The sequence below is a fragment of the Mobula hypostoma genome, chromosome 5, assembly GCF_963921235.1.
Source record: "Mobula hypostoma chromosome 5, sMobHyp1.1, whole genome shotgun sequence".
NCBI lineage: Eukaryota > Metazoa > Chordata > Chondrichthyes > Myliobatiformes > Myliobatidae > Mobula > Mobula hypostoma.
In genome coordinates, this window is record NC_086101.1 from 113,634,664 (window position 1) to 113,657,734 (window position 23,071).

The window sequence follows — 23,071 nt, forward strand, 5'->3', positions numbered from 1 at the left end:
AGTGGGACAGTGGGATTAGTTTGGGGACTGATACAGGGCTGTGTGGAGAGAATGGACAGTGGGATTAGTTTGGGGACTGATACAGGTCTGTGGGGAGAGAGTGGGTTAGTGGGATTAGTTTGGGGACTGATACAGGTCTGTGGGGAGAGAGTGGACAGTGGGATTAGTTTGGGGACTGATACAGGTCTGTGGGGAGAGAGTGGACAGTGGGATTAGTTTGGGGACTGATACAGGTCTGTGGGGAGAGAGTGGGACAGTGGGATTAGTTTGGGGACTGATACAGGTCTGTGGGGAGAGAGTGGACAGTGGGATTAGTTTGGGGACTGATACAGGTCTGTGGGGAGAGAGTGGACAGTGGGATTAGTTTGGGGACTGATACAGGGCTGTGGGGAGAGAGTGGACAGTGGGATTAGTTTGGGGACTGATACAGGGCTGTGGGATTGTTGGGGTCACAGGCTGTTTGGACCTGCTGTAAGAACCCTGCCCTGTTACCTTGTTGCCTTCTTTTGATTTCCCCTCGCCGTTTTCTCGTGGTAGGACTGGCGTGACAAGTACATCCACGAGAACTACTCACAGATCTTCACCGACGATATCGTGCAACAGGTCAGTGAAAACAAAAAATGGTGCAGATGCACAACCAGTCAGACAGCGTGTGTAGAGAAGGAAACATGGCAGGTTATTGATCCATCAGAGCTGTGTGGAGCCCACCAGTTTGTGGGTTAAATCCACTGACAATGCCTTGGCGTCCAAGCCCATTGCTGTCTTGGAACACCGGTCATTAGATTTGTATGTTCATTGTCTTCTGCTGCTGTCGCCCATCCACTTCGAGGTTCAACGTGTTGTGCGTTCAGAGATGCTCTTCTGCACACCACTGTTGTAATGTGCAGTTATTCGCCTTCCTGTCGGCTTGAACCAGTCTAACCATTCCCCTCTGACCTCTCTCATTAGCAAGGGATTTTGCCCACTAAGCTACCGCTCCCTAGATTTTTTTTTTTGTTTATTGATCCATACTGTGTAAACTCTAGAGACTGTTGTGCATTATAATTCCAGGAGGTCAGCCGTTCAGAGTTACTCAAACCACCCCATCTGGCACCAACTGAATGCCTTGACCATGTCTGCATGCTTTTATGCAATAAGTTACTGTCACACGTGGCCAAGTGGTTAAGGCACTGGACTAGCGATCTGAAGGTAGTGAGTTCGAGCCCCAGCCGAGGCAGCGTGTTGTGTCCCTGAGCAAGACACTTAATCACACATTGCTCTGTGACGACACTGGTGCCAAGCTGTATCGGCCCTAGTGCCCTTCCCTTGGACAACATTGGTGTCGTGGAGAGGGGAGACTTGCAGCATGGGCAACTGCTGGTCTTCCATGCAACCTTGCCCAGGCCTGCGCCCTGGAGAGTGAAGACTTTCCAGGCGCAGATCCATGGTCTCACAAGACTGTCACATGATTGGCTGATTAGATATTTGCATTAACAAGCAGGTGTTGCTAATACAGTGGCAACTGAGCACAGAATGGGGCACAGAATGTGAGATTTGGAACATTATATTTCATTGTTAGAAAATGCTGCTTAGTCTGTGCTGCGTGCCATTCTGATCAGCACACTATAGGGAAGATGTGATTGCGCTGGAGAGTCTAGAAGGGACTCACGGGGATGTTGCCTCTAATAATTGGAATCACTGTTACATAGCTGTCAGTGATTATACTGAGTTGTGGGGAGAATGCGTAGTAAACATACTTCAATTCCTTCTCTCTTTCCATCCCTGCACCCTCTTCCCCCCTTTCCCCCACCTAAACCCCCCACCTAAACCCCCCCACCTAAACCCCCACCTTAAACCCCTCGCCTTCACCCCTCCCACCAACCTCCACTTCCTCCTACCCCCTTCCCCCTACACCCTACCCACCCTACCATTACCCCCCTCCCCTCCTCTTCCCCCTCTCCCCTTTCCTGCCTCCTGCAGCATGGGCCAGTGGGGGTGAGGGGCCTGTTTCTGTGCTGACTGGGGCTGTTCTTTACTGGAGACGAGCTGCACTGTGTGATGCGGCCTTCATTCCTGTCACTCCAATATAATGTTTCGTCTGGCTCATATTACATCTGGATTACAATCGAAGAGCTAGTAATGAATCATTATTAATCGAATCCTTCTGGCCACGAAGGTGTTTTAGTCAGGGTGGAGCTTAATCCCTGGCGCTGAAGACCAATGTGCCCTGTTTGCGGGCGGTGGTTTGTGGTTGCTGATATCTCCCTCTTCCCGCAGCCATGTCCTGATGTATACTGGTTCCCCATCCTCAGCGAGGAAGCGTGCGACCAGCTGGTTCAGGAGATGGAACATTATGGCCAGTGGTCCGGGGGTAAGCACGAGGTAAGGCGCCAGGCTGAGAGCGGTTCCTCACCGCACCATCTCGTGGCAACTGGGTCTGCGTTGTTCACCAAATCCAGTCTGTGGTTACGTTAGGCCTGTGGTTTCCAGGGCAACAAGGTTTCTCCAAGACCATCTATGGTTACCGGAGCGGCAGGTCACATGTGATCCATCTGTGGTTACCAGGACTGCCAATCACACCAGGCCCATCTATGGTTACCAGGGCAACTGGCCATGTCAGGCCCTTCCATGGTTACCAGAGCAACAGGTCACACTAGGATCATCCGTGGTGACCAGTGCAATAGGTGATGTCAGGCCCATCTATGGTCACCAAGGCAACAAGGTCAGTGCAGGTCCATCTGTGGTTATCAGGGTAAAAAAAGTCACGTTAGGCCCATCCATGTTACTAAGGCATCAAGTCGTGCCCAACCCCAAGTATGGTTACTAGGGCAACAAGTCACATCAGTTACATCCATGGTTGCCAGGGCAACCTAGTCACCTCAGACCTGTATGTAGTTACTAAGGTGACAAGGTCATTGCCAGGCCTGTCCATGTTAATCAGACAATGAGGCCAAGAGTGGTCCACGCATGTTGTTATGACAACGAGGTCACCCCACGTGTGTTCCCATTGATCTGGAACCAGCTCACCCTAGCTCAATCCAGCAGGCCTGTCCTCTTTCCTGAGGCTTGAATGTCACACTCAGCAACTTTCCCCGTCTGTTTCTGTCAGTATAGCAATGTGTCAGCCATTTCAGTTGCTCTGGCAATGTCACAAACCATTGCAGCCGACGCCGCCTTGCTCCCCATTCTCTGTCGCCATGCCAGTCGACACTGTTGTTCCCCTGTGGCCAAGCTTTCCCAATGGAAGGGCCTCCAATCTCATGAGAGAGGTCCGGTAGCCCAGAATTTCCAGTCCTGGAATGCAGGGATAACCAGTTCCTTCACTGGGGGCCCTGGCTTCTGACTCCCGGGGGGTGGGGGGCGGTGGGTTGTTTTTCACGTGAGAGCTTTCTGTGCCCTGATCGGTGTGCATGGGGGTAGCTGGGCTCTCTGGCTTCGACGTAGATCGCCCACGGCACTTAGAGTGAACACTGCTCTGGTCGCAGGACTCCCGGCTCAGCGGAGGCTACGAGAACGTCCCGACGGTGGACATCCACATGAAGCAGGTGAACTTTGAGCGGGAGTGGCTGAAGTTCCTGAGGGAGTACATTGCTCCCGTCACGGAGAAGCTCTATCCCGGATACTACACTAAGGTACCCGTGGGGAGGGGCTGGGCTGGTGAGGTGAGGGCGAGAAGCGTTTGGAGGGGCAGCTGTGTCTGAAAGTGGCAAGGGTTGGGGGCTGAGTTATGTTTGTAACTTCAAAACATTAAACTAATTCAGAGGAAGACACAGGAGTCTGAAATGTGAGTCTGACTTTGTGTTTGCTTTGAGCAAGGTGCCCACATAAAATTCGCAGCACACATAAAAGTTGCTGGTGAACGCAGCAGGCCAGGCAGCATCTCTAGGAAGAGGCCTGTCTCAGCCTGAAGTGTCGACTGCACCTCTTCCTAGAGATGCTGCCTGGTCTGCTGCGTTCACCAGCAACTTTTATGTGTGTTGCTTGAATTTCCAGCATCTGCAGAATTCTGCAGAAAAACACCCCACTAGGAATAGGGTTCCCCTGGTAAAACTCCATCCCCCCGCCACCCCACTAGGAATAGGGTTCCCCTGGTAAACACCCCACTAGGAATAGGGTTCCCCTGGTAAAACTCCATCCTCCCACCACCCCACTAGGAACAGGGTTCCCCTGGTAAAACTCCATCCCCCCGCCACCCCACTAGGAATAGGGTTCCCCTGGTAAACACCCCACTAGGAATAGGGTTCCCCTGGTAAAACTCCATCCCCCCGCCACCCCACTAGGAATAGGGTTCCCCTGGTAAAACTCCATCCTCCCGCCACCCCACTAGGAATAGGGTTCCCCTGGTAAAGGACGAGGGAGATGTCTTCCTTTTTTAAAGAAAGGGGCTTCCCTTCCTCCACTATCAACTCTGCTCTTAAACGCATCCCCCCCATTTCACGTACATCTGCTCTCACTCCATCCTCCCGCCGCCCCACTAGGAATAGGGTTCCCCTGGTAACTTCGCTACATCGACGACTGCATTGGCGCTGCTTCCTGCACGCATGCAGAACTCGTTGACTTTATTAACTTTGCCTCCAACTTTCACCCTGCCCTCAAGTTTACCTGGTCCATTTCCGACACCTCCCTCCCCTTTCTAGATCTTTCTGTCTCTGTCTCTGGAGACAGCTTATCCACTGATGTCTACTATAAGCCTACTGACTCTCACAGCTATCTGGACTATTCCTCTTCTCACCCTGTCTCTTGCAAAAATGCCATCCCCTTCTCGCAATTCCTCCGTCTCCGCCGCATCTGCTCTCAGGATGAGGCTTTTCATTCTAGGATGAGGGAGATGTCTTCCTTTTTTAAAGAAAGGGGCTTCCCTTCCTCCACTATCAACTGCTCTTAAATGCATCTCCCCCATTTCACGTACATCTGCTCTCACTCCATCCTCCCGCCACCCCACTAGGAATAGGGTTACCCTGGTCCTCACCTACCACCCCACCAGCCTCCGGGTCCAATATATTATTCTCCGTAACTTCCGCCACCTCCAACGGGATCCCACCACTAAGCACATCTTTCCCTCCCCCCCCCCTGCATTCCGCAGGGATCGCTCCCTACGCAACTCCCTTGTCCATTCGTCCCCCCCATCCCTCCCCACTGATCTCCCTCCTGGCACTTAACTGTGTAAGCGGAACAAGTGCTACACATGCCCTTACACTTCCTCCCTTACCACCATTCAGGGCCCCAAACAGTCCTTCCAGGTGAGGAAACACTTCACCTGTGAGTCGACTGGGGTGATATACTGCGTCCGGTGCTCCCGATGTGGCCTTTTATATATTGGCGAGACCTGACGCAGACTGGGAGACCGCTTTGCTGAACATCTACGCTCCGTCTGCCAGAGAAAGCAGGCTCTCCCAGTGGCCACACATTTTAATTCCACATCCCATTCCCATTCTGACATGTCTATCCACGGCCTCCTCTACTGTAAAGATGAAGCCACACTCAGGTTGGAGGAACAACACCTTATATTCCGTCTGGGTAGCCTCCAACCTGATGGCATGAACATCGACTTCTCTAACTTCCGCTAAGGACCCACCTCCCCCTCGTACCCCATCTGTTACTCATTTTTATGCACACATTCTTTCTCTCACTCTCCTTTTTCTCCCTCTGTCCCTCTGAATATACCTCTTGCCCATCCTCTGGGTCCCACCCCCCCCCGCTCCTTGTCTTTCTTCTCAGACCTCCTGTCCCATGATCCTCTCGTATCCCCTTTTGCCAATCACCTGTCCAGCTCTTGGCTCTATCCCTCCCCCTCCTGTCTTCTCCTATCATTTTGGATCTCCCCCTCCCCCTCCAACTTTCAAATCCCTTACTCACTCTTCCTTCAGTTAGTCCTGACGAAGGGTCTCGGCCTGAAACGTCGACTGCACCTCTTCCTATAGATGCTGCCTGGCCTGCTGCATTCACCAGCAACTTTTATGTGTGTTGCAGAAGTCCTGTTATTTTTCGCATTATGTCATGGTTTGTCCCCACTTACTGTCAGAAAGTGGTATAGCAGTTACACTCATTTTTCATTGGCTAAGTGCTAGCTCACCTGATGTGATTGTTTTAATTATATAGCCTATTAGCTAGTTTATTCCTATCTAAGGAATTTTCCTTATCCATAAGTTACAGATTTTTCAGAGGCGCCATCTTTATTCCTTTTGTCTTGGCAACCTTCACCTCTCAGCATCATTTCACAGCTCTTTGTATGTTAGTTTGTACTTTGAAATCTTAGAATTAAGACTGCTCATCATTACTGACTCCCGGAAGAACCTGTTACGTACCCCGTAACTGGGTTGCCAAACCAGCAGAAATGGATCACTCAGTTGGAGTCTGGATTACTAGAACTAAGAAAGTTTTATTAAAGAAACAAGCAACACAGTACTCTAATCAAAAGGATAATAAATGCAACAGTTCAGCAATGATAAACACACATGTACACAGAATTAAGATAACAGGATTAATCAAGCTCTATCGTTGTCTAGGGGTAAATGACCAGTTTCAAAGTGACACAAAGTTCAGTTCAATTTAGTTCAGTTTGCAGTAATCGCTGCCGTGGCGATGGACAATGTGGGGGGAAGGAGAGAGAGAGCAAAACGGATGAATATTCAAACGGCTTCCACACAGACCTTTGCAGTCAGCTTTCGGGCGAGTCCTTTGTGATGTCATCTGAGGCCACCGACCGTGACCCCTCCGTTTCCAGATACGATCGTTTCTCTGCAGTGAACCTGGCACCCAGGCAAGGGTGGACACACACCAGGTTCCCGCCGATCGTGCCTTTCCACCCTGTGCGTCTATGGCTTGTCCCGCGACTAGCCGTCCAAAACTTCCCACCGACTTGTGAGAGACGCACCGCTTCCAGGGTCTCGTTACCTCGAGGTGTCGTGTGTGTCCTGCCTTAGCGAACCTGTCCCTTTTTATCCCCCTGCTGGGGTATTGCCTGTCCATCACTTCAAAGAGTTCAGGGTTCAAAGGGGGAGCCGATCTTGACAGCTCTCCTTCCCCTTCATTACACATCTCCAAATGCTGCTCCATTGTTTTCCTTATCTCTCTTTCTCCTGAAGACAGGTGGCAGACCAACTGCTGATCCCACTGGTGCCAGCACAGGACAGCTAACATCTTAATCTATGTGTATTCTCGTCACAAACCAAAAGGATCAGAAAATACGCAGAGATCCAACAATACATATAACCCAAAATGAATTATTTAAACAAATAAAGAATGCTAAATGAGCAACATATTTACAATATTACTCAATGTTACTTAAATATTAAATACAAAACGGATAGTATCCCAGGATCTTGTGGAGTTAGAAGGGAGTTGCTCTTGAGTTCTTGACTATGGTGATGGTTAAAAGGTTGGCACCATGTCGTGTAGAACATTTTATACAACAGTATGTGCCCTTTGGCCCGTGATGTTGTGCCAAACTTTTAAACTACTCAAAGTAAAAATAAAGTTCAAAGTAAACTTTATTATTGAAGTACATATACGTCACTATATACAACCCTGAGATTCATTTTCCTGCGGGCATGCACAGCAAATCTATAGAATATTAGAATAGTGACTATACCGGGTTCAATGAAAGATCAATCAGCATGCAGAAGACAAACTGTGCAAATGTAAGTAAATAGCAATAAATAACGAGAACATGAGATAATGAAATAAAGAGTGCTTAAGGTGAGATCATTGATTGTGGGAATATCTCAATGAATGGGCTTTTGTTCAAGAGTAACTGTTCTTGAACCTGGTGGTGTGAGTCCGCAGGCTCCTGTACCTTTTACCTGATGGCAGCAGTGAGAAAAGAGCTTGTCCTGGTTGGAGAGGATCTCCGATGACGGATGCTGCTTTCCTATGACAGCATTTCACATAGACACGCTCAGTGGTTGAGAGGTGACGGACTGAGCTGAATCCACTACTATTTGTAGGATTTTCCGTTCAAAGGCATTGCTGTTCCCATACTCTTTGCTGTAAGAGCAATTTAACCCTCCCTCCAAAAATAGCCCTTTAATTTTCTACTGCCCGTCTCAGAGTTTATTAAATGTCAGTGGTGTGCCTTCAATGAGATGGCCTCTACCCTCCCTTGCCCTCTGAATTCCATTGAGTATGGGCCCAGAGACATCAAACACTTTATACCACGGATTGGTATGACCACAGTGATAAACCTGAACGCTGGCTGAACTTGAACATGGATCTGATAATTACTTACTGTCCGTTACCCCACTGTCTTTAGGGCAGCAATGAAGGCCCTCCATCTGTATTCCTATTGTGCCCCACTGTGGTTCATCATTCCAGTAGCTTCCTCTCGGTTTTCACTGCTGTCAGCCATGTAAGTCCCGGGTGGAGACTCAGGAATACCGTCGCACTCAGATGTAGAAGGATTATTCGTTGCTGTTCTTGTAACAATTTTTTTGGCCATTGGTGGCCCTGAGCTGAACCCCCAGACCTGGAGGACCAGTGGACCACTCTTAGTCTGTCCTCTACCCATTGACCTGTTTGGCATGGATGACCCTACCAAGAGCCAAAGCAGAAAGTCCTGACATATGGATCTCATGGTTTGAGATAAGAACTTAATGGTAGATCAATGTGCTCTCCATAAGATATAGGAGTAGAAGTGGGCCATTCGGCCCATCGAGTCTGCTCCACCATTCAATCATGGGCTGATCCAATTCTTCCAGTCATCCCCACTCCCCTGCCTTCACCCCATTCCCTTTGATGCCCTGGCTAATCAAGAACCTATCTATCTCTACCTTAAATGCACCCAATGACTTGGCCTCCACAGCCGCTCGTGACAACAAATTCCACAGATTTACCACCCTCTGACTAAAGTAATTTCTCCGCATCTCAGTTCTAAATGGACGTCCTTGAATCCTGAAGTTGTGCCCTCTTGTCCTAGAATCCCCTACCATGGGAAATAACTTTGCCACATCTAATCTGTTCAGGCCTTTTAACATTCGGAATGTTTCTATGGGATCCCCCCCTCAATCTCCTGATCTCCAGAGAATACAGCCCAAGAGCTGCCAGACGTTCCTCATACAGTAACCCTTTCATTCCTGGAATCGTTCTCATGAATCTTCTCTGAACGCCCCCTCTCCAATGTCAGTATATCCTTTCTACAATACTGCACACAATGCTCCGTGTGGTCTCACGAGTGCCTTATAGAGCCTCAACATCACATCCCTGCTCTTAGATTCTATACCTCTAGAAATGAATGTCAACATTGCATTTGTCTTCTTCACCACCGACTTAACCTGGAGGTTAACGTTTAGGGTATCCTGCACAAGGACTCCCAAGTCCCTTTGCATCTCTGCATTTTGAATTCTCTCCCCGTCTAAATAATAGTCTGCCTGTTTATTTCTTCCACCAAAGTGCATGACCATACACCTTCCAATGTTGTATTTCATTTGCCATTTCTTTGCCCATTCCCCTAAACTATCTAAGACTCTCTGCAGGCCCTCAACACTACCTGCTCCTCCACCTATCTTTGTATCATCAGCAAATTTATCCATAAATCCATTAAAACCATAGTCCAAATCATTGACATACATCATAAAAAGCAGGGGTCCCAACAATGACCCCTGTGGAACTCCACTGGTAACTGGCAGCCAGTCAGAATAGGATCCCTTTATTCCCATAGTTGGAATAAAGTCCCATAGTCTCTCCCGAGGCTGCCCACAAGACAGTGGGCTATTTCCCCATAGCTGGGGATCTGGTTCAGGAGCACCAGGGTGTGTCCACACACCGGTGGGCCTGCATGCTACGTGTGCAGGGGCCAGACCTCCTCCCCGTCCTCAGCCTGAGTCAGAGAGGAGTTCAGTTTCCATGTGTCGCCAGTGAGGAGGCACTAAGTAAGGCTTGCTGTTGGAGAGGCGGTGTACTGGCAGGGAGAGACCGACACATTCAGCTCTCCTTTTCACAAGACTTTTAGCCATCAGCGCAAGCTGAAAGCAAGAGCGACAAGCACTACCCACTGCACTACCATACTGGACATGTCACAACTACCATTTGGCACACTAGAGGCAAGTATATTAGGGACATTAAGAGATTCGTAAATAGGCACTTGGATGAAAGAAAAAAAAGGTTTTATGTGTGACGGAAGGGTTCGAGTTTGTTAACAGAATGGCATTCAGTACAGGTCCATTGTGGGCTGGAGGGCCTGTACTCTTATATTTTCTATGTAAACCCACCTCATGGTAGTTCTTGTGTAGTGGAGGCAGCCACAGTGTGTGTTGTCGGGGGAGACCCTGCTGCGGGCTGGGAGACCTGTCTCACCCCTTGTGTCTTCTCCACAGGCGGAAGCGGTCATGAACTTCATGGTCCGTTACCGGCCCGACGAACAACCCTCCTTGCGACCCCACCACGACTCCTCCACCTTCACCATCAACATCGCCCTCAACACCAAAGGTGTCGACTACGAGGTAGGTGTCGAGACCCCTGCCCTCCCTCCTTCCCTCCGCGCACATCGCCGGAACGAGACATTGCTTCCCCCTCTGCGGTCCCTACCTCAGGGTGAGTCGTGTTCCCCGGCTCTTTGCACGTAGTTGGTGGAGTCTCGCGCTGTAACTGCTCTGCCTTAGCTGAAGCCTTGGGCAGGGGTGAGGGACCAGCCTCCCACCCTATCCCTGACCATTCCTCCTTTTCTCCCTTAATCCCACCAATAACCCTCCCAATAAATTTCCCAGCCGTCAGACCGTATGATGTAGGAGCAGAATTAGCCCGTTAAGTCTGCTCCACCATTTGATCATTTACCCTATCGCCTCCGTTCTCCCCGTAACCTTTGATACCCTGACTAATCTAGAACCTAGCAACCACTGCTTTAAATATTCCCAATGACTAGGCCTCCACAGCCATCTGTGGCAATGAATTCCACAGATTCACCACCCTCTTATCATCTCTGTTCTGTTCAGAGGAAACATCCTGTCCACATCCACTCTATCTGACCCTTGCAGATACCCGTCAGGAAAAGCGGTCAGGTTCCAGGGTAGGGGAGTGTGCTTTCTGGTCCCTGCTGTTGCCCTCCTCCCCAGTTCCCAGTCATCTGTGGTCCAACACTTTACCAAATTCCCAGCCTCCTGTGCCGCGACCTTCTGTCCAATTCCCAAGTTCCCATTTCAGTTCCCCTCCCTATTCCGTCATCTCTTCCAGGTACTGTCCTTGGCCTCCTTCACTGCAGGATGAGTCTAGAGAAAGAGCACATCATATCCCGTGCTGGGCGGTCTACATCCCGTCTGCATAAATATTGAATGCTCCAGGTTCATTTATCCTGCTCCCCCTCTTTTCCCCGTTCTCTCTCCCCCGATCTCCCCAGTTCCTCCCACACCCTCCCCAACGCTCTTCCATCTGCCCATCACCCACACACCTCCCACTGGGTCCCCTCCCCACACTGTTCCCATTTGCCCTCCCCATCTCTCTTGTTTGGTTCCATACTCCACCTTCCTCTCCCAACAGATCCCATCTTCTACAGCCCTTTGTCACCACCACCCCTCACCTCCCAAGCTCTGTCGCTGTTCCCAGTCTCCCCTCCTCTATCTGCCTTTCACCCTTCATTACCTGATCCACCCATCACCTCCCAGTGAGACTAATCCCACTCTCTCCTCCTCCATCTGCCTATCACCCTTCATTACCTGGATCCACCCATCACCTCCCAGCCTCTGTCGCTGTTCCCAATCTCCCCTCCTCTATCTGCTTTTCACCCTTCATTACCTGATCCACCCATCACCTCCCAGTGAGACTAATCCCACTCTCTCCTCCTCCATCTGCCTATCACCCTTCATTACCTGATCCACCCATCACCTCCCAGTGAGACTAATCCCACTCTCCCCTCCTCCATCTGCCTATCACCCCTCTTCACCTGGATCCACCCATCACCTCCCAACCTCTGTCGCTGTTCCCAGTCTCCCCTCCTCTATCTGCCCATCACCCTTCATTACCTGGATCCACCCATCACCTCCCAGCCTCTGACACTACTCCCACTCTCCCCTATGTCCCTCCTCACCTGGATCCACCCATCACCTCCCAACCTCAGTCACTATTCCCACTCTCCTCTCCTCCATCTGCTCATCACCCCTCTTCACCTGGATCCACCCATCACCTCCCAGCCTCTGTCACTATTCCCACTCTCCCCTCCATCTGCCCATCACCCTTCATTACCTGGATCCACCCATCACCTCCCAGCCTCTGTCACTATTCCCACTCTCCCCTCCTCCATCTGCCCATCACCCTTCATCACCTGATCCACCCATCATCTCCCAGTGAGACTAATCCCACTCTCCCCTCCTCCATCTGCCCATCACCCCTCTTCACCTGGATCCACCCATCACCTCCCAGCCTCTGTCACTATTCCCACTCTCCCCTCCTCCATCTGCCCATCACCCCTCCTCACCTGGATCCACCCATCACCTCCCAGCCTCTGTCAATATTCCCACTCTCCCCTCCATCTGCCCATCACCCTTCATTACCTGGATCCACCCATCACCTCCCAGCCTCTAACACTATTCCCACTCTCCCCTCCTCCATCTGCCCATCACCCTTCATTACCTGGATCCACCCATCACCTCCCAGCCTCTAACACTATTCCCACTCTCCCCTCCTCCATCTACCCATCACCCTTCATTACCTGGATCCACCCATCACCTCCCAGCCTCTGTCACTATTCCCACTGTCCCCTCCTCCATCTACCCATCACCCCTCCTCACCCGGATCCACCCATCACCTCCCAGCTTTTGCTCCATCCCTTCCCCTCACCTCTTTATACCCACTGTCTCCCATTCTGAATCTCCTTAATTCTTCTAAGACAACAGAGGCCAACGCACACACAAAAAAATTGGAGGAACACGTGTTGGGCAGCATCTGTGGAGGGAAATAGACAGTCGATGTTTCAGGGTAAGGCCCTTCCTCCAGTCCGGGTAAAGGGTCCCAACCCGAGACGTCGACTGTCCCATTTCTGTCCACAGGTGCTGCCCGAACTGTTGAGTTCCTCCGAGGATTTGTCTTTCCCTCCCCGATGAGTGGGATTGCCTGCCCAGAGGGAAATAGTTCCTGGGACGTGGACATTTCTGACCATACCAACCTTTATTGCCCATCCATAGTCACCTCAATACTGAGGAAGTGGTTGGGCCTGGAGTCACCTAGAGGCCAGACCAAGTGAGGAGATATTTGGGCGGACACCTCAATAGGCAAGGCCTAGAACAGGGGTTCTCAACCTGGCATGTACAGACCCCTTGGTTGATGTCAAGGGTCCATGGCATAAACTAGGTTGGAGCCTGTGGTCCAGAAGGATACAATCCTAAATGGGACTGGTGTAGATGGGAAAGAGGTCTGCACAGATGTGCTGGGTTAAAGGGCCTAATTCTGTACTGTCAAACTCAATGACTGTAATATTGGACGGCAGGACCTCTGCTCTTGTTGCAGAGGTGAGCTCTCTCCCCCTCGCTGGGACAGAGAGACTGTCTGAGATACCAAAGTGCTGGTTTGTGGACTGTAGTTTCATGGACTTTGGGCTGTTTGGGGCTTCTACTCTTGCTTACGTGGTGGGGATGGAGGTGTGGTAGGTGTTGGTGCTTTTACTGTCGTGGGTGGGGAGCGGGGGGGGTTGATGCTTTTACTGCTGTTTGTGTGAAGGATGGGGGAGGGGGGCTTCGAAGTTTCTATCATTCGTTCTAGGGGGTTCCTGTTTGGTGGGTGTCTGAAGAATAGGAATTTCAGGTTGTATACTGTATACATTCTCAGATATTAAAATGAATGTTTGAATGGCTGCATAGCACAGTCACTTTACACAGCCAGCAATCGCTGAACAGGGTTCGATTCCCACCGCCGTCTGTAAGGAGTTTGTACGTTCTCCCTGTGACCCCGTGGGTTTCTTCCTCCCACAGTCCAAACACGCATGGTTAAGGTTAGTGAGTTGTGGGCAGGCAGTGTTGCCGCCAGAAGCGTGGCCTTGTGGCAAAGTTTGCTGACAATACAAAGACAGGTGGAGGAGCAGGTAGGTAGCTTTGAGGAAGTAGAGAGGCTACAGAAGGATTTAGACAGATTAGGAGAATGGGCAAAGAAATGGCAGATGGAATACAATGTTGGGAAATGTATGATCATGTTCTTTGGTAGAAGAAATAAAAAGATAGACTATTTTCTAAATGGAGAGAAAATTCAATTTCCGAGGTGCAAAATGACCTGGGAGTTTTCGTGAAGGTTAATTTGCAGACTGAGTAGGTGGCAAGGAAGGCAAATGTGATGTTGGCATTCATTTCGAGAGGACTAGAATATAAAAGCAAGGATGTAATGTTGAGGATTTATAAAGCACTGGTGAGGCCTCACTTGGAATATTGAGAGCAGTTTTGGGTCCCTTATCTAAAAAGGATGTGCTGACATTGGCGAGGGTACAAAGGAGGTTCAGAAAAATGATTCCGGGATTGAATGGCTTGTCATATGAAGAGAATTTGATGGCTCTGGGCCTGTATTCACTGGAATTCAGAAGAATGAGGGGTGACCTCACTGAAACCTATTGAATGTTGAAAGGCCTTGATACAGTGGATGTGGAGAGGATGTTTCCTATAGTGGGAGGGTCTAAGATCAAAGGACACAGCCTCAGAAAAGAGGGGCGTCCTTTTAGAACAGAGATCAGGATGAATTTTCTTTAGCCAGAGAATGGTGTATCTGTGGAATTCGTTGGCACAGGCGGCTGTGGAGGCCAAGTCATTGGGTGTATTTATGGAAGAGGTTGATAGATTTTTGGTTAGTCAGGGCAAGAATGGATACAGGGAGAAGGCAGGAGATTGGGGTTGAGAGGGAAATGGATCAGTCATGATGAAATGGCAGAGCAGACTCGATGGGCCAAATGGCCTAATTCTGCTCCTATGCTTTAATGGTCTTGTGGACACCTGCGGGCTGCCCAGCACAACCCTCACTCATTTATTTTGATAAAAAACGACACATTTCACTGTATGCTTCAAAGTACATGCGACAGTCAAAGCTTATTTTTATCTTTACTTCTCTCCCTGAAATGCAACCATCTCTGGTTACCAAAAACTCATTTGAACTTGGACCTGTCTCTTTTTATGTATTTAAATACCTCACCACCCCTGAGGTGAGATTCGAACCGATGTCACCGCAGAGTTTCCAACTGCCATCCCGGGAGCCCAAACCAAGAGGTAGAGAAATGCTGAAACCTTCAGCATCGCACACAAAGTGCTGGAGGAATTCAGCAGGTCAGGCCTGATTCAAGAGTCTTGGCCCAAAGTGTCAACTGTTCATTTCTCCCATAGGGATCCATTGCACAGGTTGATTGGGTGGTTTGTTGGCCTTCATAAGTCAGGGGATTGAGTTCAGGAGCTACCAGGTGATGCTGAAGCTCTACTAGAGTACAGGGTTAATGGCAGGATTCTTCACAGTGTGGATGAACAGAGGAATCTTGGGGTCCAGATCCCTCAAAGGTTCCAATGCCAGTTGGCAGGGTATTTGAGAAGGCATGTGCTGGCCTTCGTTAGTCAGCAGATTGAATTCAAAGTGTAATGTTACAGCTCTATGGTTAGACCACACTTGGGGTATTGTACTCAGTTCTCGGCACCTCAGTATAGGAAGGATGTAGAAGCTTTAGAGTGGTTACAGAGGAGATTTACCAGGATGCTGCCTGGACTAGAGAGAATGTCTTATGGGTAATGGTTGAATGAGCTAGGGGTTTTCTCTTTGGAGCAAAGGAGAATGAGAGGCCTACATAGCGTTGACAGCCAGCACCTTTCTCCCCAGGGCGGCAGTGACTAATATCAGAGAGCATCTGTTTAAGTGGAGGAAAGTATAAGGGGATTTTCAATTCATCTTGGAGTAGGCTAAAAAGACAGCACAACATTGTGGACCGAAGGGCCTGTACTGTGCTGTTATATTCAACATGCTACCTGTCCTGCTGAGTTCCTCCCCTGTGTGTGTGTGTGTGTGTGTGTGTGTGTTTTTATTGCCCGGGAGCCCAGCTACGGAGGGCTGGTCACTCTCCTGCCCAGAGCGGCTGTTTCTCACCCATCGTCTCCCTTTCTCCGGCAGGGTGGAGGCTGCAAGTTCTTGAGGTATAACTGCTCGGTGGAGAGTCCGCGCAAGGGCTGGTCACTCATGCACCCGGGACGTCTGACCCACTTCCACGAGGGCCTGCCGACCACCAGAGGCACGCGATATATCATGGTCTCCTTCGTGGACCCCTAACAAAGGCCATGCCGGACGTCTGGAGTGGTGGGGGGAGAGACCCCTGGCTTTTCAACCAGACTTTCTGCAGTTATTTAAAAGAAGGTCTCCATCCCTACCTTCCTCCACCCCACTCCTCTCCAATCCTCCATCCTCTATCTCCCTTCCTTTCCTCTCCCATACCCCTCCCCTTGGTTGGACAATCAACAATTGACCGATTTTGAAGAGAAAGACCCCTATCGGCCCTAAAACCACCTCCATCAATCAGACCTTACCGGGCCTCTCCATATTGGTTACCTTTCTCTTCCCCTGCACCCTGCGGGCTCTGATTGGACATTCTGGATCAGTTCACCATGGAAACCCAGCGCCTTGGATAACCCACTGGCCTCGAGATCTTCTGAGAGAGGGTGGGTCAGCGGCAACCCTGTCCTCCGCACCCTCTGATCGCCTCAGTGCCTATCCAGCTGCGAGAGACGTCCGGCGAGTTTGCAGTCCTCCAGACGAAGTCACCTCAGCCTTATCACCAGCCTTTGCCCCGGTGTTCTGGACTCTCCGAGAGGGAGGGGGACTCTGGGCTTCAGCCTTGACCTGATTCCTCAGTGTGAAGGCCATCAACCGGAAACTTTGCCTCCTGCTCCTCCCTCCTCCTGTCGTGCCTTACTTTGCACTGCCAAGATCTGCGGGACCTGTGCACCTAATTCTCCCCCGGACGCTCCTCATTTCGTTTCTGGGGAGAGGGAGGTCAGGTGGGTAGGCTGAATGGGGCGATGCACAGGCTAAATACCACCCGTGCCGTTTATCCCTGCCCACTCCCCCTGGGATCCAGTCGTCCTGCCAGGTCCCAAGCACAGCCGTTGCTGCCTCAGTTTTGGCCCAATTTGGACCAGTGGTAAACGAGGTGAGGGGCCTCCCTGGTATGGGGAGAGGGAGACCGTAGTCCTCGTAGAAGCCACCCACTGTCTCTCCTCCATGTCCCACAGCATCCTGACTTGGATATGCTTTAGAAAGACGTCCTGCGCCAGAGCAACTCAGTGGGAACCATAAGATAGAGGAGCAGAATTACGCCTTTCAACCTGTCACCCTTTCAGAATCACCTCCATCTACACACAGGCCCCCCACCCTGGCTTTCTGGGGTGGGGTCACTACCATCAGGATCTCTGTATCCCAGTTTGTGGGGGCGGGGGGTGGGGGGAGGGGTTGTGTTCCTGATCAGACAGTGGTTCCCATTTCACTTATCAAGTTTGAGTCTATACTAACCCTGGAATCAATGCTATGTTAACTCCCGGATTCTCTTTCACTGGGGCCCCACGAGTCATTGGCATGAGGGAGGGAATTCCGCACGGCTAGTGGGAGAACGTGCAATCTACACACAGATGGTGCCAGAGGTCAGGATTGAACCTGTGTCTCTGGCACTGGGAGGCAGGGGCTCTGCCTGTCGGGTTTGGTAGAACATAGAACAGCACAGGAACAGGCCCTTCAGCCCACAATGTTGTGCCAGACCAAATAATGTAATCAAATGGCCAACGAACCTAATCCCTTCAGCCTACACAATTTCCATAATCTTCCACTTCTTCCCTCATATTTATTTGCCTATCTAAACGTCTCTTAAAAGCCCTTAATATGTCTGCCTCTGCCACCCCCCCAGGTACCCACCATTCTCTGTGTTTAAAAAAAACACTTCCCTCACATCTCCTTTGAAATCATCTGCTCTTATCTTTAATGCTTGCCCTCTGGTATTAGACATTTCTACCCTGGGAAAGAGATACTGTCTGTCCACTCTGTCTATGTCTCTCATAATCCTTGTAAACCTCTATCAGATCTCCCCTCAGCCTCTGCTGCTCCAGAGAAACCAACCCAAGTTTATCCAGCCTCTCATGATAGCACACACCCTCTAAACCAGACAGCATCCTGGTAAACCTCTTCCGCACCCTCTCCAAAGCCTCAACATCCTTCCTACAGTGAGGCAACCAGAACTATGCTGAATTCCAGATGCAGCCTAACCAGAGTTTTAAAAAGTTGCAGCATAACTTCCTGACTTTTGACCTCAATGCCTCGACTAATAAAAACAAGCATTCCATAAGCTTTCTTAACCACCCTATCGACCTATGTAGCCCCTTTCAAGGAGCAATGAAATTGGACCCCAAGATCTCTCTTCTCATCAACACTGTTAAGGGTCTTGCCTGTAACAGTGTATTGTTTCATGGTGTTTGACCTACCAAGATGCCACACTTCACATTTGGCCGGGTTAAACTCCATCTGCCATTTCTCCACCCATATCTGCAACTGATCTATATCCCATTGTATTCTTTGTCAGTCTTCCACACTACCAACAAAAGCACCAATCTTCGTGTCACCTGCAAACTTACTAACCAACCCATCTACATTTTCATCCAGGCCATTTCTAAACATCGGAAACAGCAGAGGTCCCAGTACAGATCCCTGCAGAACACCACTAATCACAGACCTCCAGCTAGAATAAGTGTCTTCACCCACTACTGTCTTCTATGGACTAGTTAGTTCTGAATCCAAACGGCCAAGTCACCATTGACCCCATGCACCTTGATCTTCTGGATGAGCCTCCCATGAGGGACCTTGTCAAACGCCTTAGTAAAATCCATGTAGACCACATCCAGAGCTTCATCAATCACCCTCATCACCTCGTCACCTCATCAACACGCTCAGTCAAGTTAGTAAAACACGACTTGCTCTTCAAAAAGCCGTGCTGCTACTCCCTAATTAGACCATGGTTTTCCAAATGCTCATAAATTTTCTCCCTAGTAATTTCCCTCTCACTGAGGTGAGACTCACCGGTCTGTAGTTTCCAGGATTATCCCTGGTTCCCTTCTTGAATAATGGAACAACATTTGCTATGCGCCAGTCCTCCGGGACCTCGCCCGTGGCTCGAGAGGACACAGAGATATTGATCAAGGCCCCAGCAATCTCTTCACTTGCCTCTCTCATTAACCGGTGGTATATCCCATCAGACCCTGGGGACTTACCCACCTTAATCCACTTTAAGAAACTACCTCCTCCTTTACTTCAAAACACCCTAACACATCAGTACTGATCTCCCTGGCCTCCAGGTCCTTCTCCTTGGTAAATATTGATGTACAGTACTCGTTAAGGATCTTGCCCACATCCTTTGCATCCAAGCAAATATTCCACCCCTTGGTGTGCTAGTGCTCTTTGTTCAAACAAGCTGGGAGTACACGTGTGTGCACACCCACTAACTCGAAAGGCCTCAGATTATTTATTACCAGTTATTTCTTTTTCCCTGTGCATTTTGTTTTTTGGTTGAGCTTTATCTCAAATCCACTCCTTGTCTCTGCATCCAACCCTTCCCCCAAGAAGGGCAAGGTGAGACCCCTTGCCTACTCTCTGAAGAAAGGTCTCCCCGCTGGGGACGGACTGGCCCAGAAGGGGGCCGGCAGGAATAAGCCAGGCCTCTCCTGGGCCAGGAACCCTCATGCTTGCACCTCAGCCCAGCGACAGACACTACCAGGCCTAGCCTCCATCTCTTGTTCCCAGGCCTAGACCCATTGCCACAGTAACAGGGCCTAGCCTCAGCAATCACCTCCTAAGCAAACACAGGCCTCGTGACAGAGTTACTCCATATACTCACTTCACAGCCTCCAGCCAGTCCAAAGGTGCTCACCCCACCCCACTAGGGCTCCCCCTCGTCCCTAGCAGACCGCATTTGTTCCCTAATGCCCACCAGCGGGAAGACCCAAGTGAGTTCCGGATGATGAGTGAGCGTCGCGATGTGTAAATTGTTGTATATTTCATGTTTTATTTTAAATGTGTGACTGGACGAAAGTGCTATAAAAACGCTCAGCTGCCACCAAGCCTCTGGTAACTCACTGCCCAATTGTGTCCCTCCTACGCGAGATTGGCCTGCATGGACCACTCCTCCTCAGGTAGGCCTTGGCCTGCGGTGTCCCTCTTCAGTCTCGACCAGAAGGGGCCTCTCCTCGGCCAGCAGCAAGTTCCAGCTACAGCCTCCGGTCTGCAGGGAGCTTGATGGGAGAATTGCACAGGAAGAGCCCACGATTTTTCTGGAGGGAAGGAGTGGTGGTGGCCTCCATACAGAATAGTTTCTGCTACAACAGGGGCCAGTACAGCACCGAGACAGGCTTTGTGGCCCACCCTGTCCCACCCAGTTTTTCTGTCTGGGTGCTTCCCGAAGGCCATGACAGTCCTCCAGTGTCCTCAGACCAAGCGGCATTCCCGCGGGGCTGCATGTGGGGTTTTTTTTTTGGCCTATGATTGCATTGAGCAGGACTCAATCCTGCGACCCTGTGTAGCTGGGTGGAGAATGGGGTGGAGTTCAGAGCAGGTGGGCTGGCAGGCGAATGGGATCCTGCTGTGCCTGGGATGGTTGGTTCCTGTACTGCACTGGGTGGGCAGAGGTTGCTCTGTGAGACCCCAGCTGCCCGGCCTTAGGCGGCAGACCGCCACCCTCCCATTCCACTTCCTTCCCAGTGACATTGGATTGGCACCACACAGCCTGAGGAGCTGCTCCAGGCCTAGGCGGGGAGCAAGGGGATGATGGAACGTTAATCCCTCGGGCTGGTCGTTCATGGGATCTTGCTCTACACCTTGCCAAAAGCTGCTGTAGAAACTCTGCTGGATTATTGAGAGTGTGGGGTTTACAGAGCTCCCACTGTAAACTGGTGTCTGACAGAAGGATGAGAGCAATTCCAGTTGCTTCCCAATCTTCCTCCCCCATCTGTTTTGGAATGCCCATGGCATCTTGCTTTCTGGGCCAATTGGTGTTCTCCCCCGACCTTCCCTAAACCACCCCCTTTCAAGTTATGCAGGTACCCAAAAATCTTGTCAGACATCACCCCGCAGATCCACCCCCTCAATGAGCAAACACTGAACTGACTGGATAGAGCAAATACGAAGAGAATATTACCATCATTAGGAGAGTCTAAGACCAGGGGCTACGACCTCAGATTCCAAAGGGAGATGAGGAATTTATTTAGCCAGAGGATGGTGAATCTGTGGAATTCATTGCCACAGACAGCTGTGGAGGCCAAGTCATCAGGTATACTCAAATCAGAGGTTGACAGGTCTCGATTAGTAAGGCTAGCAAAGGCGACTGGAAGAGCCTCCCACTGGGTGATGAGACAGGGCAGGTGACAGAAGTTTATGTAGGGTAACACTTTGCATCTAGTGTTCACAATGCCATTAGTCTCAAAGTAAATACGCAAAGAGATAGGTTTGATCCACAGGTTGAGATTCTAAATTGGAGAAAGGCTGATTTTGATGGCATCAAAGGATCTGGTAAGTGTGGATTGGGTTAGTTTGTTTTCTGGCAAAGGTGTAATTGGTAAGTGGGAAGCCTTTAAAGGTGAAATTTTGGGAGTACAAACCCTGTATGTGCCTGTCAGAATAAAAGGCAAGGATAACAGTTTTAGGGCACCTTGGTTTTCGAGAGATATTGAGGCTCTGGTTAAGAAAAAAAAGGTGCACAACAGGCTAGGGCAGGTAGGAACAAATTAGGTACTTGTAGAGTATAAGAAATACAAGATAACTCTTAAGAAATCAGAAGGGCTAAAAGAAGGCACAAGGTTGCCCTAGCAACAAGATGAATGAGAATCCGAAGGAATTCTACAGATATGTTAAGAGCAAAAGGATTGCAAGGAACAAAACTGGTCCTCTGGAAGATCAGAATGGTAATGCATGTGTGAAGCCAAAAGAGATCTTTTGCATCAGTATTTGCTTGGGAGATGGATGCAGAGTCTATGCAAGTGAGGCAAGACAGCAGTGAGGTCATGGACCTGATACAGATTACAGAGGAGGGGGTGTTTGCTGTCTTGAGGCATATTAGGGTGGATAAATCCCCAGGACATAAGATGTTCCCTCAGACCCTATGGGAGGCAAGTGCAGGGGCCCTGGCAAAGATATTTAAATTATCCTTAGCAACAGGTGAGGTACCGGTGCATTGGATGGTAGCTAATGTTGTTCCTCTGTTCTAAAAATAATTCAGGAAATTATAGGCTACTGAGCCTGATATCAGTAGTGGGAAAGTTATTGGATATTCTAAGGGACCGGATATATAAGTATTTGGATAGACGGACTATTTAGGGATAGTCAGACTGGCTTTATGTGTAGTGGATCAAGTCTACCAAATCTTAATGGAGTCTTCAAGGAAGTTACCAGGAAAGTGGATGAAGACAAGGCAGTGAATTTTGTCTACATGGACTTTTAGCAAGCCATTTGACAAGGTCCTGCACGGAATGTTGGTCAAGAAGGTTTAGTCACTTGACATTCAAGATGAGGTAGTAAACTGGATTAGGCATTGGCTTTGTGGGAGTAGCCAGAGAGTGGTAGTAGATGGTTGCCATTCTGGAAGCTTGTGACTAGTGGTGTGCGGCAGGGATCGGTGCTGGGTCCTTTGTTGTTTGTCATCTAGATCAGGATAATGTGGTTTACTGGATCAGCAGATGACACCAAGATTAGGAGTGTAGTGGACAACGAGAAAGCCTATCATGGTCGTAGTGGGATCTGAACCAGCTGGAAAAGGATGGGCTGAAAAATGGCAGATAGAATTTAATGCAGACAAGTGCGAGGTGCTGCACTTTCGTAGGACCAACCAGGGTAGGACTTACACAGTGAACAGTCGGGCATCAAAGAGTGTGGTAGAACAAAGGGATCTGGGAATACAGGTCCATAATTCATTGAAAGTGGCATCACAGGTAGATGGGATCATAAAGAAAGCTTTTGGTACATTGGCCTTCACAAATCAAAGTACTGAGTGCAGGAGATGGGATGTAATGTTGAAGTTGTATAAGATGCTGGTGATGCCTGATTTAGAGTATTGTGTTCAGTTCCAGTCACCTGTCTACAGGAAAGATATCAATAAGATTGAAGGAGTACAGAGAAAATTTACAAGGATGTACCTGGG

At 49.8% G+C, this 23,071-nt stretch overlaps 1 protein-coding gene across 1 annotated transcript in view; it reads left to right on the plus strand.

The window, feature by feature from the left end:
- The window catches only part of LOC134346933 (multifunctional procollagen lysine hydroxylase and glycosyltransferase LH3-like), a 107,863-nt gene extending 90,561 nt beyond the window's left edge, over positions 1-17,302 (plus strand). Inside the window, exons 15-19 of the mRNA XM_063048807.1 lie at positions 538-603; positions 2,257-2,361; positions 3,465-3,611; positions 10,290-10,415; positions 16,024-17,302. Of these exons, the coding sequence (XP_062904877.1) occupies positions 538-603; positions 2,257-2,361; positions 3,465-3,611; positions 10,290-10,415; positions 16,024-16,179 (600 nt within the window). The 3' untranslated portion in view covers positions 16,180-17,302. The remainder of the gene's footprint in view (positions 1-537; positions 604-2,256; positions 2,362-3,464; positions 3,612-10,289; positions 10,416-16,023) is intronic.
- The last annotated feature ends 5,769 nt before the right edge of the window (positions 17,303-23,071 follow it).